Here is an 18,101-nt window from a genome sequence, read left to right as displayed (position 1 = left end):
TAAATTAATTTTTTTTTATTTTTTAAAATTATTTTATACAATTTACCATAATATTTACCTTAAATACTTAGGTTATATTTGATAAAATGTAATATAATATAATATAATATAATTAATTATGTAATACAATAAAAATTATAATAAAATTGTAATTGTCATTACATTTATTTGTTTAGTTATAAAATAAAAGTATAAATATAAATAGTATAATGTAATGATAATTTTTATTTTAATATTTAATTTATTATAATATTAATAATAAGTAGTAATAGTTATTGTGATTAGTAGTCGAGTGATAATGGTAACTAAATAATAGTGGTGGCAGGGTGAGATAGTGATAGTAGTAGTAGCAAGGTGGTAGTAAAAGTAATAATAATTAAGTGGTAATAACGGTAGTCAAGTAATCGTAATAGCGATAGTAGTAACAGAATAATGGTGGTAGTGAGTGGTGGTGACAGAGGAAAGTAGTGGTAGCCTAGTAGTAGTGGTGACAGTATTGATAATAAATAAAAAAGTCAAAATAAGTAATATAATTATATTAATTTTTGTATATAATTATTATCACTTTAAATATAATTAATTATATTATATAATTATCATTTAATTATATCAAAATTTTTTATATTATTAAATAATATAATCAATCCCTTTCCAAGGCTTGAAAGAGGATTTAGGAACTGTATACTTCTGTTGGTGATCATTTTTCTTTGATTTGTATACACAATTTTTTTCTTTGTATTTGATGGACAAATGAGACTTTTGATAATTCGTAGGTTGAAAAATTCCTTCTCCCTCTTCTTAGTCCATACAATATTTATAGACTATCTGATTGACTTATTAGAGAAATTAACTCTCTTATTTCTACGAGAAAATCCTTTCCTATCCTCATCCATTATGAAAAAATTTGAAATACTTTATCTATTTACCTTTTAAATTAAATGAATTTCAAATTAAATAAAGATGTGATTCCCGCTAAACCCTCTACTCAACATAGCTTTAAACCAATATTAAATATTGATCGATAAGTCCGCAATGTTTTCTTGCAAGCAACGTGCAATGCCTGGGGTTAGGTATGCGCTAAACAATGTCAATGATCAGTTAACCATTGCAGAAAATAAATGAATAAAAATGAATTAAATTGACTTTGAAGGTTAAATGTCAAAATGTGGTTGGTTGTTGTTGATGTCTTTATTATTTTATTTGTAGTCCAATAGGAACTAATCATCATTGCGACTAAAAGAAAACTAGCTACAGCATATAATTGCTAGTCTCTTTCACAAATATGAAATACTCACTTGTGATTTGCAAAAGGTTAGGGATGGTCAAATAAAATTAAAATTCAATCATAAAATAATTATCTAAATTAATGATTCTTGTTATATAAAAACCATTGATTAATTGAGTCAATGTAAGAATCTGTGTGTTCTTTTCAGTTTTCATCTATATATCCTTATAAAATTCTAATTGTGTGTACATATATACACATATAATCAAATTTAAAATAATAAAAATTTCAATTAAAGAACATATGATATAATTTATCAGTATTAAAATATTTATTGATGAAATTCAAATTAATTATTATAAATTGGTTTTAAATTCATTGAAAATTAAATAAATTAAAGAGATTAATAAAATATTAATACTTATCTAGCCAATTAAACTAAAAAATTTTAAATAATAACAAATTCTTATATTAATTTTTTATTTTTCTTATGTCAAGAAAACTTTTATATATAATAATTTTATATCATTAAAATAAATTGATTAAAAAATAAAAAATAAATTCATTTTCGCGTGATGTCCAGTTAGTATCAAAAAATAAAAGGGGATTCAGATAAACTATAAATAGTTCCCAGCTTCACCATTCTTCCATCTTTCTCTGCAATTCCTCTAGTTTCTTTTCTACCAAACAAAACCCTGCTTGTCATGTATGGCTTCTACTTCATCTTTAGCCTTCTCCTCTAAAACTACCTACGATGTTTTCCTTAGTTTTAGAGGTATTGATACTCGTCCAACTTTTACTAGTCATCTTTATTCTGCTTTATGTCGGAAAAGTATCCCAACATTCATAGACGATGATCTTGAGAGAGGAGAACGGATCTCGCCAGCGCTTTTGAAGGCGATTGAAGAATCCATGATTTCAGTAGTAATTTTCTCAGAAAATTATGCATCCTCTCGGTGGTGCCTAGATGAACTGGTGAAGATCATTGACTGCCAGAAAGAAATGGGGCGAAAGATTTTACCCATTTTCTATCATGTAGATCCTTCTGATGTTAGAAAACAGACTGGGAAATTTGGAGAAGCATTTGGAAAAGTTAAAGAAAAATTTAAGCAAAGCTTAGACATTGTGGAGAAGTGGAGCACTGCTTTAACGGAAGTAGCCAATCTGTCTGGATGGGATTCCAGCATCTACAGGTTATTATTTTCAGAATTAGACCCAACTAACCAGGCAACTGGTTTGATCTAATTCGGTTTATTTCTTTTATTTATTTTTAATTACCACAAGAAAAATAAAAATTTTCGAATTTTCAATTATTTTTAACCATTCTTTTTACTTAGTCAAATTGCTTTAACCTTTCAAATCCAAATGGTTAGTAAATCGATTGAATGACCAATATGATTTTAAACTCCTCATAACAAGTATGCCTTTGGTTAATAATGTGCAAGGTACCTTATTTATACGAAAATGTAGTATTGTGGGTCCTTTAGATAGATATATTGGCTAAAATAAGTATAAATCTTGATTTATATTTCAATTGATATATAAAATTTCTTTTTTTATTTATAATAAAGATGTTCTCGAATCAAATTTTGAGCACTGAAATTAAATCAGGATTCAAATGCCTTTAAAGTTTTAAGTTTGTTTGTATCTCTGATTCATTATTACTTAGCTTTTTTTATCATGTTTTGCTAGGCATGAATCGGAATTAATTGACAAAGTTGTCAAACATATCATGAAGAAACTATATCCCGTCTCCTTTAGTGCTTGTGATGATTTAGTTGGGATTGATGCTCACCTCAACGAAATTCTGTCATTCCTATGTATTGAGATGGCAGATGTTCGTTTTATTGGAATTTGGGGAATAGGCGGCATAGGAAAGACAACCATTGCTGAAGCGCTTTTCGGTCAAATCTCTGATGAATTTGATGCTTGTTACTTTCTAAACAACGTTAGGGAAAGTACAGAAAAGCATGGATTACTGCATTTACGACAAAATCTTTTTTCCAAACTTGTAGGGGATGAACATTTGAGCATACAAACGCCCCGTGTACTTCCCACTATTGTTTTGGATATATTGAGAAGAAAGAAGATTTTCATTGTTCTTGATGATGTCAACGATTCAAAGCAATTAAAGGCTTTGGCTGGAGATCATGGTTGGTTTGGTTCAGGAAGTAGAGTCATAATAACAAGCAGAGACAAACAAGTTCTTAGCAGTGTTGACAAAATCTATGAGGTTAAGGGATTGGATTGTAGTGATGCTTTTCAGTTGTTAAGTATGAAATCCTTCAAACAAAAGTATCCTCCGACGGAATATATAGAGTTGTCCAAAAGGGTACAAGCTTATTGTAAAGGTGTTCCATTAGCTCTCGAAGTTTTGGGTTCCCATCTGTGCAAGAAGACTCCTGAAGAATGGGAAATTGAATTGAATAAACTGAAGAGATATCCTGACAGCAATATTATGGAAGTCTTAGAAATAAGTTATAATGATTTAGATGAAATGGAGAAGAAAATATTTTTATATATTGCTTGTTTCTTCAATGGATATGGCAAAAGCTATGTAGAAGATATACTAAATGGTTGTGATTTTCCTACACGTTGGGGAATAATTCGTCTAGTGGATAAGTGTCTTGTAACTGTTGTGAATAACCTGTTAAAGATGCACGATCTGATAGTGGAAATGGGTCAAGATATTGCTCGGCGGAAGGGTATCATATTATGCAATTCTAATGACATCTGTGATATGTCGACCTCAACTAATAATGAGGTACATATATATAAAACATTATGATATCATTTAAAAGAAAACTACAAAGTATTTCTTTGCAAAGTATTGATATATAACTTCCTCTTTCTGTGTGATATTGATTGTTAGGCAAATAAAGTTGAAGGCCTACTTTTGAACGTGTCTGAAATTGGAAGGCTAGATTTGAATGATTCATTCTTCTCACGGATGCCCAACTTGAGATTGCTCAAATTTTACAGGGATTGCTCAAATTTTACCAAATTCAGATTTGAATCAAATTTAACGGGGATTGCTCCAAGTCTTCCTTACAAGTTGAGATTACTTCATTGGGAGGAATTCCCTTTCAAGTCTTTGCCATTAAATTTTTCCATGGAAAACCTTGTCCACCTCATCATGCCACGTAGCGAAGTTGAAGAGCTCTGGAATGGATCTACGGTAAGCTTTACATATATATCTGTCTTTGTTTTCATTTTTTCCCTTTATAATTTCATCAATTAAAAATTTTATTGTTAAGCCCCTAGATTTAAACAAAAAAAAAAAAAAAACAATTTTAGAGTTCACCAATCTAAAAATTTTAAGATATTTTAAGTAATTTTTTTCTTATCATTTTGTAAATAACTTACTGAATTTATTGAATAGAAAATCTTAGGATTAACTATAATATAGTCATAATTGTATATTATTGAGTAAAAGTTTTGTTAACAAATCTTACATTATTCATACCATATGTGGTTAATATAATTTTTTTTTTCTCTAGTAAAGGCTGATCATATCATATGATTTAGAAGGGCTAATGATTTAATTTAATTATTAGAAAGTCTCTACTACAAATTATAATCTAATCCAAAACTTAGTATGTATAAGAGTAATAATTAATTAAGCTTTAAAGGAAAAATATATTTATATAAATAATTAATTTAATTAAAAAATGTAAAGGAACATATTTATCTTTACACATAATAATAATAACAATAATAATAATAATTATTATTATTATTATTATTTACTTAATTAAAATTTTAATTTTAACTAAAGATAAATTTTACTTCGAAAGTGCATATTAAAATTATGAAAAATGAATAGGAAAAAAATGATATAATATTTTTATGTTATTATGAATGATAAAAAAATTATGAAAAATTATAGTTATGCCACTGACTGTCTATATATGGGCTTTCTGAGAATTTATAGTTAAAAATTATTTCGTGTATTTGTGTTATGCAGTGTTTCCCAAACTTAAAATCTCTTGATCTTAGTCGCTCAAAGCATCTGAAAATAGTCCCTGATTTTTCTATGATAACAAGCCTGGAAAAGATAGTTTTTTTGGGTTGTGCGAGTTTGATTGAGATTCCATCATCCATTCAGTGCCTGAAAAGACTCGATTATCTTTCTCTAACTTTTTGCAAAAAGTTGAGAAGTCTTCCACAAATGCCGAGAGGCATAAAATATTTATATCTCAGTTATTCTGGAGTGGAAGAGTGGTCTCCGTCATCTATCCAATTTTTTGACAATCATGTGTTCGTAAATATTTCCCATTGCGAAAACCTTATAAGTCTTCCAAGAATTATATATTGCAATACTTTAAGAAGACTTGATATCAGTTTCTGCCCAAATCTCATCATGTCTCCGCTGATTATAGAAAGTTCAGAAGTATTGCCCTCATCAAATTATGGTATTGTTAAGTTAGATTTTGCAGGATGTAAAATGCTCAAAAGTCTCCCAAATGGCACTTGCGAATTGAAACGCCTTGAGATTCTGTATCTCCGTGGCTGTTCAAATCTTGAGAAATTGCCTCCTTTATATGGTTTATGCTCCTTAAAGAAGCTATATCTAGATGGCACTGCACTTGTAGAAATTCCTCCTGACATTTTTTCTTTGTCATCATTAGAATTACTGTCTCTAAGTGATACTCCAATGGAAGAATTGCCGTCATCAATTGGTTGTCTCTCTTCACTTTTTAGTTTGAATTTGCAGAGATGTAAAAAGCTTAAGAGTCTCCCAAACAGCATTTGTGAATTGAAATGTCTTGAGACTCTACATCTCAGTGGCTGTTCAAATCTAGAGAAATTGCCTCCTTTATATGGTTTATGCTCCTTAAATGAGCTATATCTAGATGGCACTGCACTCGTAGAAATTCCTCCTGACATTGTTTCTTTGTCTTCATTAGCATTACTGTATCTAAATGATACTCCAATGGAAGAATTGCCGTCATCAATTGGTTGTCTCTCTTCACTTGTTAGTTTGAATTTGGAGGGATGTAAAAAGCTTAAGAGTCTCCCAAACAGCATTTGTGAATTGAAATGTCTTGAGACTTTACATCTCAGGGGCTGTTCAAATCTAGAGAAATTGCCTCCTTTATATGGTTTATGCTCCTTAAACAAGCTATATCTAGATGGCACTGCACTTGTAGAAATTCCTCCTGACATTTTTTCTTTGTCATCATTAGAATTACTGTATCTAAATGATACTCCAATGGAAGAATTGCCGTCATCAATTGGTTGTCTCTCTTCACTTGTTAGTTTGAATTTGCAGAGATGTAAAAAGCTTAAGAGTCTCCCAAACAGCATTTGTGAATTGAAATGTCTTGAGACTCTACATCTCAGGGGCTGTTCAAATCTAGAGAAATTGCCTCCTTTATATGGTTTATGCTCCTTAAAGAAGCTATATCTAGATGGCACTGCACTTGTAGAAATTCCTCCTGACATTGTTTCTTTGTCATCATTAGAATTACTGTCTCTAAGTGATACTCCAATGGAAGAATTGCCGTCATCAATTGGTTGTCTCTCTTCACTTGTTAGTTTGAATTTGCAGAGATGTAAAAAGCTTAAGAGTCTCCCAAACAGCATTTGTGAATTGAAATGTCTTGAGACTCTACATCTCAGTGGCTGTTCAAATCTAGAGAAATTGCCTCCTTTATATGGTTTATGCTCCTTAAACGAGCTATATCTAGATGGCACTGCACTTGTAGAAATTCCCCCTGACATTGTTGAGCTATGCAAATGCAATCCTTACATATGCCTAGAAGCCAATTTTCTGGAGCAATTAGAAGAAACAGCAAATGCCAACAATAAGAGAAGCTTGGAAGACCTCTACTCCAGTAATATCGACGGCAACCAGGAGGTGGAAACACACCCTAAAAGATTGAGGCCAAACTTCTTTATGGATGATCAACTTTCAAATTTCTTTGAAATTCGTCCCTACTAATTGTGGATAACTAAGGTTTGCGGCTCTCTTTCCCTGTAAGTCACCTCCATTTTTGTATTTTTACATTCTTTTGATATTTTGATACATGACAATGTTTTGGCATTCAAACTCTTAAGTATCTAATCTAATTAAAATGCTATTAATCATGATTTGAAATTTGAATGAGATTCTTCTGTTTAAATCAAAAAATTAAACCAAATTGATTTTATTTTATTTTTTCAGCTTAATTATTTTTTCAGTTTTAATTAGAATTTAAAAAACTGACGGCAATTTAAATACTTCTCCATCTTCGCATACATCTCTAATTCGCATTCTATTTCTTCTTCTTTTGCCCCTATCACCATCAGCAAGCTGCGTTGACATCTTCCAAATCTGCGTTGACATCAGCAATCTGCGTTGACATCTTTCCAAATCTGCGTTGACATTGGTAATTTATTTTGCCCCTATCATCATCATCTGGCGAGTCTTACGAGCCCATCTCTCGCGACTTCAGTGGCGTCTTCTAGACTCACTCTACGCCAACCCCGGCCTTCTCCATCTCGCCCGTACGTTTCCAGAGTCGTTTCCGATGCCAACCCTTGTGATTTTGTTATTTTTGGATGATATTGGTAATTTATTTTGATCTGTAGTGTTGGATTTTCTTTGAAATCTAAAGATTTATGTTTGATTTGTTTCGATTCTTGTGATCTGTAATATTGGATTTATTTTTCCTTTTCGTTTTTCCTTTCTCAAGAACTGCTTCTCTTATAATTTACTCTCAGCTTCCATTTCTCTTCTCCACTCAACGATTCAGAAGCTCTATGGTTTTTGTAGCCTCCAATTTCTCCCTCTCTTGCACAAACTTAATTAGCGACTATAAGTCTTCCATTTCAGGTGAGTTGCTTTTATGATCTAATGCTGCATATTCTATTTCTAATTTGTAAAATTTGCTTCTCAAAAGAAGTTTGAATCGCTAGTTGCAGAAACTTAGGCATTTGAATCTTGCTTCTATTATTTAAAATCTGCATAGTATGTTATGCTGAACATTTGCTATATTGTATATGATCGAACATTTGCATAATATGTTATGCTGAACAATATTGTATATTGTATATTGTATAATATGTTCTGTTGGTGCAACCTCTACTTTTGTTTGACTTTTTTTTTTTTTTGTTCCTTCACCTCTTTGAGAGAAAATTACATGATCTCTTTCCTGGCAATTTGTCTACAATTATAAATTTTTTAAAATTTGTAGCTGGCACCAATAACTCCTCAATTATTGTCCATCTGCCCTTAGTCATGAAATAACGCATTTGGAAGAAAGGAGTTTTATACGTATAGTTGATTCTTTGACTCTGTTCTTCCTTGCTCTTCCTATGCGTATGTAGTATTTAAATTTGTGTAAGTGCCTGTGCTGTGATGTTTCTTTCTATGTTTGTCCATGTTATTGTTTATCATGTAGATCTCTTCTTACCATTAGAGAATGTTTAATGTATGTTTATTATGCTTCAACCTCTTCTGCGGAAAATTTTGGGTGGCTGACAATGGAGAGGAAAAATAAACTCACAAACCCATTTTGACACTTGTTTAGGTTGTTACCTCCTCTAGTAAGTTTCAACATAGTGCTTTGTGATTTTTCTCTTGGTGGTTATGCTAGTTGAGTTCATAGAACCATGAAAATTTTCTAACACTCTTTCTGAGATTAAGTTGGTAAGTGGGTAAAGAATGAATTGCAAAGTAGAAACAGCTCCTGGGTTTGTGTCACTTTAGAAACAAAAATCTAGTCCTTTGCTTTGTACGCTAGTTAAAGAAAAAACAAATAAAAAATCTTGGTTTTGTATTTGATGATTTTTTTTTTCCTTTGATGAAGATTCCAATCCTTTTGCTAGCTATTAAATTATAAACCTTCCTTTAGGCAGCCGTTACATGATTTTATGTAGCTCTTTCTTTTATCAAAACCAACTTCGAAGAGAGTGTGTGCCTTCTTTTAAGATCTTTGCTTTATTTAGGGTAAGGATCCACCAAAAAAAGAAAAAAAAAATTCACATTGCTTTTTCTTTCCACTTCTATTTGATTTTTGTTGGACTCTTTGATGACCTATGTCTGATTATTATATTTTAGTACTCTTGGCCAAATCCATTTGAATCATACCCTCTAGCCATGATTTTTTATTTGGTGCATTAATTCAGTGGGATTATGAATTACTCTGTTTATAAAGCTAAAATCATCGACTTCTTAATTAGTAAACCAATTTATTTGATTGCTAAATTTGTGTTCTATTTGTCCTAATTGTGAAGTGATTTATTCCAGAATTTGTTGAATAATTGACATATGGAATGGAGAAAGGTGGTTTTAACATAAGGATGAATGACAAAGTTTAATAAATGATTCAGTCGTGTAATTCCCGCTGTCAATTGCAAAACCATGCAATCATTCGCCAAATCTCAGGTTCTGCTTTTGCTGAACACTAATGCTCTCTATCATTGTTGTCCCTTTTTTCCTTATGCTTCCCTTCAGTGGTGTTGTTTGTTTGTTTTTTCTTTCCTCTTGGCTTGATTGAGGTCCTTAAAACAATTTCAATATCACTGCTCCTTATAGTCCTAAAAATAATTTATAGACATTAAAACTTATTGACAAATAATCTTCACATGGATATGGATGGTATGGAGTTTGTGGAATTGTATAGGAGAATAAAGATTTATTTCTTTTTTTTTCAAATGGATTTGGATGGTATGGAGTTCATGATAAATAGTGTCCAGATTAATTCAATTATATTAGTGTTTATGATAAATAATATTTTTTTCTAATCATTCTCTAGTACTAGTGTACCTTAATTAAGATAGTTTTAGTCTAAGAATTCCGATCATCCATGTGTAGTATCATATTTAAAAAAAAAAAAGAAAGTTATTTTAATGAATATAGGGACAATTATTCCATTTCAAATCCAATTTAGCTCTAAAAAGAAATTTAATTAAGATGTATAAATTCTTATATTTTTGGGGAAAGTACAATTTAGTAACCTATTTTTCCTGCTTTTTCAATTCAAGGATTGAAGAAAATTTCGTGACAAATCGATTATTGAACTATCGCATCGTTAACAAATCAAGGGAAAAGGGCTAACGCGTTTGTACTTTGGCTGTTAGGCCATTCTACACCATGCCATGCTATGATGATGCAAAATATAGTAATTCATTTGATGTCTTTGTTCGAGGTAGGGGAGAAAGGTCTTTTTCGGTGCCACTGCTCCATTTGCATTTGTAGTTTTTGTCCTGCATCTGGTATCTTGGGACGTGTAAATAAAAGGGCAAAATACAAAAAGTACTATGTGGTTTGGGCTATCCTGTAGTTTTGATTGACAAAATGGTATCCTATGGTTAAGTCCATTAGTGAAGAAGGTACAAATATCCTAACACCATTAATGACTACTGACATGGAATTATTTTTCTACTTAACATGTCACCAGCTATTAATGGTGTTAGAGTGTTTGGACATTCTTAGCTAACGGACTTAACCGCAGGACATTAGCTTGTCAAAACTGAAAGTACATGATCCTTTTGAAAATGGCCCAAACTACAAGGTACTTTTTTTGTACTTTTCCTAAATCAAAATATAAATGTACGTTTTATTTTGCAAGACCTTTTCACATACACATAATTACATGCTATGTTAATGGAGTGATCTATTGGTGATGCATACTTGTGTTTTTCAGTTCTGATACTTAATTTTGTATTTGCATGCGAGTAATTAATATGCTTGGAAAGCAGATAATGATACGTCTTATTAGTTGTTTGACTGGATTGTATTCATTTGTTCATCAACCTTCAGGTGAGGAAATAATTTCCGGAGCTCAACGTGTCCATGTACCTGAGTTGCTGGAAGAACGTGCAAAGGCATGTGGCATTGATGTCAATACAATAACAACGTACATTGATTCTTTCAGGTACTCTTTTTTTCCATATTTTTCCATCAATTACCTCAGATCTGTTGTGCTGCTTGTGTCATCTTGTTAGATGATAGGCCTATCAATCAGTTTGTTTCCACAATATTAAATCTTTGAAAAGTTTGATTGGTCAGTGGGCTGTTCACAGATATAGGTGATATAAAAATGATTTTAAAATTTATAAGTGACAAAAAGAATAGAAATGCTTTAATTTTATTTATTGCTTAAGCTTTAAATCTTTGGTAATTAAGTGCATTAAACTAATACCATTTTTCTAATAAAGTGCTTTTAGCCACTCAATATTGTCAGAAAGCTGACATGGATGTCTGGGCTCTCTTTTCTTTGAAATGGACTTCGTTAGATTAATTTTGTTTTTGTTTGTCCATGCTTTGGCTTGCAAAAAATCTAATTTGAAGCAATGAAATAGAAATTCACTAAAACTTCAAGTAATTCTAATGTCATTATTTCAATGGAATTAGAAGTATAAGCTAGTTATCTACAATTACTATGTTTACAGTGGTGCTTATCTGCTTGATACTTTTTTGAATTGATCATAAAGCATAGCATGCATGCTAAAGTTCATCCAGTTCCTAGCTCCTACTCATTTTGCATCATGTTGCACTAACTTGCTTCTGTATGTCGTTGATTTTATTTTCACCAAACACACTTCAATGTGGAACTGGCAAATCCCCCTCACTTGATAGGAATATAAAAATATACATAAGCTCGAATGTGGAGAAGGCCAATATGGACCTCCAGGTAGCAATCTTGTAACAATTCCATGACATCTAGCAGAAGTTGCTTGCTTGGATTTATGATTGTATGTTATGATGGTGCTGTTATAAGCCATTTCAGAAATGACATGACAAGCACTGATGGTGCTGTTAACTCAATATGTTTGGTTAATGTTTGTTAACAACGGGGGAAAAAAAATGATGAAATCAAATTGTTGTGTGTATCATGAAATGGTGAGTTTTAATGGTGAGGTTTGATTTTGAATTACCTACCATCTTGGTACCTGATGAATGCTAAGAATTCTTGATCTAGTGATATCAGCTCTTGGGCTATGCATTACATCTCCATTATTCATGCTGTTGTTGTGCTTTAGCTTTCTTCTATGTTTTTGGGTTTATGGCATGGGGAAAAGAATTTTTCTATACACAAACAAAATAATCCTATGGTTGCTCTGTTTACAGGTATGGTGCACCTCCACATGGCGGGTTCGGAGTGGGGTTAGAGCGTGTGGTAATGTTATTCTGTGGTCTGAATAACATTCGCAAAACATCGCTTTTCCCTCGTGACCCACTTAGGCTTGCCCCTTGATTTGTTTAAGCACAGCATCATCCTTTGTTTTGCTAAGATTATACTATATCTTTTCTCCTCCTGGAAGTTTTAGGTTACAAAAGTGGAAAAAAGAAAAACTATGTAAGTGTCTGCATGGAGAAGATAATTTCTTCCAAGTACCATGTAATATGAAGGTTTATTTCAAGTTACCATTTGAAATGGGAGGCACACATACATTTTGCTGCATCAAATCCTGTAAGCACTTTTGTTGAGGTCATTAATTATGGGTTTTCTTTTACTTCACTGCTATAGTTTTCAGCCTTTGGCAATGCCTATTGATATACTTCCTTTACTGAAATGATCATCAGCTTGTTTTCAACAAGGAACACCAAGCGACGCCTGCTGCATGTATTTATCAATAACCTTTCATATAAAATTAGCAAATAAAAAAAAATATAATTGAAATAAGTGTAGAAAGCTGTAAGTAATAGAGAAATTCAGCCTCCACGAAGTGGTTCATTGATTACCTCTCGAGCTGAAGTAGATCTGTCTTCTATTCTCCACAAAGCTACTTGCTTCCCCGGTAACTGGACTATCAGTCGTTAGATATGAGCGTCTCTTTATATGGGCATATTAATAGCAATTTGAGAATTTAAAATGATATTTAGTATTTGACTTGACTCTTCCTTATTGATCAATGACTAATTGAGCTTAATTTAGTCACTGTTTCGTTAATGGAATTGATCATTAAAGATTCAATCAACAACTCCTAAAAGAGGAGGGAGAAATTGTATATTTTGTTAAATTTTAGAGATTTAAGCCTTTATTTGTTTCATGAAAAATAATTTGCCTATAAAAATATTTTTTTTGTTTGATTGTAATGTTAAATTAATAGTATGTATTTATATTATATGTATTTTTATATTTTAATAAAATTATTAAAATTTAAAAAATATATTTTTTAAATAATTTAATTTTCTCTTTAATTAAAAAATATTTTTCATTTATATATTTTCTCAAGTGCTTTAAAGTTTAAAAAATATGAAAAAAAAAATTTTCTGCTAAACAGAGGCACCAACCTTAAATTGTTCACTTTTTTTTTTTGGCAAGAAAAGAGGATAATACGCTACACTACAAAGAACGACTACAGGCATAAGCCGTACCAACCTATTCACGCAAAAGCCGTCCCAACATCTATGGTGTAGGTCCCTGCAAAACATGCTTCCCACAAAAAGGACAACGCTCTGTTAGCCAGGAAATCAGCACAATAATTGGCTTCACGAAACATATGCATAACCTTAACCTCCCAATCCCGCCTTGATAAGCATTTAATCCTTCCTATCAGAGTTTTCACATGCCCAGGAGGTTCCCTCAAACCCAGCGCAAAATGAACCACACTCTTATTATCACATTCCACAATGATCTCTCGATTACCCTTGTCCCAAGCAATCACCAGACCTTCCAGCAGAGCCAAAGCCTCAGCCATCGTAATAGAGTAAATGCCTAAATTCAACATGAATCCACAGACCGAAATACCCAAATCATTTCGGATAATGCCACCCCTCGATGTGAGCCCAAAAGCTACCTTTCAAAGCATAATCCGAAAAAACATAAGCTTTACTCCAAACAAAGTCCACCAGCTCCTCGCACTTCCCATCCTAAAAAATAACTTTATTCCTCTTTCCCTACGAAGCCCAACAACTCTCTCCAAAAACCAGAGCCCAATCCAATCCAATCCACACCTGGGCTTCCAAATTATTCACTGTTAACATATAAAATTGTAAAATTAAGAAAACTCTAAATTGATTATATTTAATTTGATTGACCAATGATGTTTGTTTGATATTGAAATTGAAAATAAAAAAAATTGTTTTTTGTTTTGTTTTTTTCTAAACAATTATTTTAAATATAAAAAATTTAATTTATTTATTTTAGAGTTTGAAAAAGTGATTTTCTTGAGATCTCCATTCTTTTCACTGGCTAGTCCAATACAACAACGGAGTAATACACCAACTTCCTCTGACTGCTCAATACCTTTCCAAGAAACTTCTTTCCAGATTAAGGTTAAGAGTTCATCTTCTGAACTCCTCGCACGGATTTTGATCTCAAGGAAGAGTTCCACCTGCCTGATCTGCATTCATGTTTCTCGTCTTACACACTGATCGTCTCTTTGTCCATTAATTTCTTTGGTACTTTTCAAAATGGCTTCTGCTTCATCTTCCATCATCCCCTCTAAAATCACCTATGATGTTTTCCTTAGTTTTAGAGGCAGTGATACTCGCTCAAATTTTACCAGTCATATTTATGCTGCGTTGTGTCGGAAACATATCACAACATTCATTGATGATAATAGTCTTGATAGAGGAGAAGAAATCAAAGAAACCCTTCTCAAAGCGATTGGAGAATCCAAGATTTATGTAATAATTTTCTCGGAAAATTATGCTTCCTCTCACTGGTGCCTGGACGAACTCGTCAAGATAATGGAATGCATGAAAACAATGGGGCGAAAGGTTTTGCCCGTTTTCTACCATGTAGATCCTTCTGACGTTAGAAAGCAAACTGGAAAACTTGGAGAAGCATTTGGGAAAGTTAAACAGCAATTCAAGGAGAGCATAGACAGGGTGGAGAGGTGGAGCACTGCTCTGACTGAAGCAGCCAATCTATCTGGATGGGATTCAAGCAATTATAGGTCTCTCTCTCTCTCTCTCTCTCTCTCTCTATATATATATATATATATGCATGCCTGTGTACATCACGTTTCCAAGTATACGAATTTAATTTACAAATTTCGTACTCATACCACTAAATTCTTGCGTATATATATATATATATATAATTATTTTTACATGTTTACAATTTCTTTTTTAGTTTACTTGCTGATGTTTCCATTTCTATCAAGTAATTAATCTTAAGAAAAGAAAATTTTCCTACAGAATTCTCCCACCCACTGTACATTGAGAACAAAACAAAATCAGCCTGTTTGGAAACTAGATTTTTTCAAGAATTCAATTCAGTTAGAATTTTTTTTTCAATCCTCAAGTTAAGAAACTTGAAAGAATTTAATTTTTTTTTTTAACTTAAAAAGGAATTTATTTAAAAGAAATAAAAATCATGCCAAAAGGGAGAATCATTTGAATTTTTTTCTTGCAAATGATTTTTTTCCAAAGGAAGCCAATAAGGAGAAGGAAAGGGACCTACTAATAGAATAACCTTATATAGTGTTTCAACTATAAAATGTTTGCAATATTTTTTACTTCAAAGATGATGAATGAGATATTTTATGGGTTTATACATTCTCATGCTGTAATTGACATTGATCTTGTCTACCTATCCATGACTAAGGGAAAAATGTCATATCAAAAAATCACTTAATTTAAAAGCACAAACTTGCATGTGAGGACCTCAAAAATAGTTTTATATCCCTAATAAATATAAACCATTCTTTTTGAGGAGTGAAAATAAATATTTTATAATTATTTGTTTATTTTAGTTATCTTTGCTCATTATTCTTTATTTTCATTATATATTTTTTAGGCTTGAATCAGAATTAAGTGAAAGAATTGTCAACCAAATTGCAAAGAAATTGTGTCCTATCTTCTTTAGCACTTCCACTGATTTGGTAGGGATTGATTCACACATTGAGCAAATTCTGTCATTGTTAAGCATTGGGACGGTTGATGTTCGTTTTGTTGGAATTTGGGGAATGGGCGGTATAGGCAAGACAACCATTGCTGAAGCTCTTATTTGTCAAATATTTGATCAATTTGATGATTTTTGCTTTTTAAGAAATATTAGGGAGAAATCAAAAAAGCACGAATTGGTTCATTTAAGAAAATGTCTTTTTTCTGAACTTTTACAAGATGAAAATCTAAGCATAGAAATGCTCCATGTAATTCCCACTTTTGCTATGGAGAGGCTCATAAGAAAGAGGGTTGTTGTTGTTCTTGATGATGTCAATGATTCAGATCAATTAACTGCTTTAGTTGGAAATCATGGATGGTTTGGCCCAGGAAGTAGAATCATTATAACTAGTAGAGATAAAGAAGTGCTTAATGGTAAGGTTGATGAAATATACAAGGTTGAGGGACTAAGGCATAGTGAAGCTTGTCAACTATTTAGTTTGAAAGCCTTCAAACAAAAGTATCCTCCGAAGGATTTTATGGAGTTGTCAGAAAGGGTGGTAGATTATACCAAAGGTCTTCCATTGGCTCTTCATGTGTTGGGTTCCCATCTATGTGGAAGGTTTCCAGCAGAATGGAAAAGTGCATTGAGCAAATTAAATCAATTTCCTGACTCCAATATTCAAAAAATCTTAAAAATCAGTTATGATGAGCTAGATCCAGTGGAAAAGGATATATTTCTCGACATTGCATGTTTCTTCAAGGGAAATGAAAGAAATTGGGTAGAAGACATACTAAATGGCTCTGGTTTTCCTGCTGGCTGGGAATACTGACTACTGGATAAATGCCTCATAACTGTTGTGGATGACATATTAGAGATGCATGATTTGATACAGGAAATGGGTCAAAACATTGCTCGGCGTAAAATGGCAAGACATGAAGTTTTTAATGTTAGCCAAGATGATATAATTTAAAATAAAAATCTAACTTCATTAAGTAATTGAAGGCATGTTTAAATCTCAAGATATCTATAATGCAGCTATTAATATATAAGTTCTAATATTCCATTGTATTCTTTATTTTTGTAGAATTAAAGCAATTGAAGACATGTCTAAAACCAAAGAGTCAAATCCATTTTTTCCCATATCAATTATCTTATAACATTATTTTCAGTAAATATTTAGATAATTGTATCATTTTTTGATAACATTAATTTTCTCATTGCCATATATTAATTATTTGCTCTTGATTGTCAGGGAATGAAAAAAGTTGAAGGCATTTTCTCGGACATGTCTGAATTAGGAAAGATACACTTGGGTCATGGAGCCTTTCCACAGATGCATAACTTAAGATTGCTCAAATGTTATAGGCCTCAGAATTGGTCAGAAAACAAAATTATAGGCTCTACATCTGAATCTAGTGAACCAAGTCATCTTCTGCATCTCTCCAATAAGTTGAGTTTACTTCATTGGGATGAATACCCTTACAAATCTTTACCATCTAATTTTTTAATGGAGAACCTTGTTGAAATCAACATGCAAGGCAGCAAAGTTGAACAACTTTGGAATGGACGTAAGGTATGCATTAATATAAATATAAATATAAATATAAATATATATATATATATATATATATATATATATATATATATATATATATATATATATATATATATATATATATATATTATGATTTTCATAGAATATACATTTTTACTTGTTATTTGATTTTCATATTATTTTTGTTGTGTTAAAGGATGATTTGAAATAGACTATAGTGACATATAATAATTTAGTACATATATTAGTAGTATAATTATAAATTGGGGTGGATAAAAGGGAAAATAATTATTAGGACCAAACTGAAATATTAAAAATGTACTATGACTTTAACTAAAATCAAAATCCTGTAAATGTTTTATTTTTCAAGAATTTATCGAATTTGTTTTCTTTGAAAAAAAAAATGTTTAGTGTTTTCAACGTGCAGTGTCCTCAACAATTAAAACGGCTCAATCTTTCTGAATCCGTGCACCTGAGGAGGCTCCCAAATCTCTCTTCAGCAACTGAGCTGGAGTGGATAAGTCTGCAGGGATGTGAGAGTTTGCTA

The 18,101-nt window shown here is 31.7% G+C and overlaps 4 protein-coding genes across 6 annotated transcripts in view; all 4 read left to right on the top strand.

The window, feature by feature from the left end:
- Window positions 1–1,851: 1,851 nt before the first annotated feature.
- Window positions 1,852–7,187, top strand: LOC110662908 (disease resistance protein RPV1). The gene is made up of 4 exons (XM_058131449.1): window positions 1,852–2,418; window positions 2,918–3,989; window positions 4,098–4,403; window positions 5,193–7,187. The coding sequence occupies exons 1-4, from the start codon at window positions 1,934–1,936 to the stop codon at window positions 7,170–7,172; spliced, it is 3,843 nt and encodes a 1,280-aa protein (XP_057987432.1). The 5' UTR covers window positions 1,852–1,933; the 3' UTR covers window positions 7,173–7,187.
- A 413-nt stretch (window positions 7,188–7,600) lies between these two features.
- On the top strand, window positions 7,601–12,678 carry LOC131171396 (aspartate--tRNA ligase 2, cytoplasmic-like). 3 transcript variants are annotated; one of them, XM_058131451.1, is made up of 3 exons: window positions 7,601–8,045; window positions 10,977–11,091; window positions 12,288–12,678. In XM_058131451.1, exons 1-3 carry the CDS (start codon window positions 7,973–7,975, stop codon window positions 12,412–12,414), a joined length of 315 nt encoding a protein of 104 aa, XP_057987434.1. In that variant the 5' UTR covers window positions 7,601–7,972; the 3' UTR covers window positions 12,415–12,678. The 3 variants fall into 3 exon arrangements, with proteins under 3 accessions (XP_057987434.1, XP_057987435.1, XP_057987436.1); XM_058131452.1 differs by lacking the exon at window positions 7,601–8,045 and adding an exon at window positions 9,367–9,599; XM_058131453.1 differs by lacking the exon at window positions 7,601–8,045 and adding an exon at window positions 10,139–10,362.
- Window positions 12,679–14,134: 1,456 nt separating this feature from the next.
- LOC131171177 (disease resistance protein RPV1-like) lies at window positions 14,135–16,828 on the top strand. The gene is made up of 2 exons (XM_058130647.1): window positions 14,135–15,064; window positions 15,910–16,828. The coding sequence occupies exons 1-2, from the start codon at window positions 14,577–14,579 to the stop codon at window positions 16,826–16,828; spliced, it is 1,407 nt and encodes a 468-aa protein (XP_057986630.1). The 5' UTR covers window positions 14,135–14,576.
- Window positions 16,829–16,873: 45 nt separating this feature from the next.
- LOC131171175 (disease resistance protein RPS6-like) overlaps window positions 16,874–18,101 on the top strand; it is a 31,818-nt gene continuing 30,590 nt past the window's right edge. The window contains exons 1-3 of the mRNA XM_058130646.1: window positions 16,874–16,945; window positions 17,252–17,572; window positions 17,982–18,097. Of these exons, the coding sequence (XP_057986629.1) occupies window positions 16,874–16,945; window positions 17,252–17,572; window positions 17,982–18,097 (509 nt within the window). The remainder of the gene's footprint in view (window positions 16,946–17,251; window positions 17,573–17,981; window positions 18,098–18,101) is intronic.

The sequence above is a fragment of the Hevea brasiliensis genome, chromosome 12, assembly GCF_030052815.1.
Source record: "Hevea brasiliensis isolate MT/VB/25A 57/8 chromosome 12, ASM3005281v1, whole genome shotgun sequence".
Classification (NCBI taxonomy): Eukaryota; Viridiplantae; Streptophyta; class Magnoliopsida; order Malpighiales; family Euphorbiaceae; genus Hevea; species Hevea brasiliensis.
Note: the sequence above shows the minus strand (reverse complement) of the source record. Positions and strands in the feature narration are given on the sequence as shown.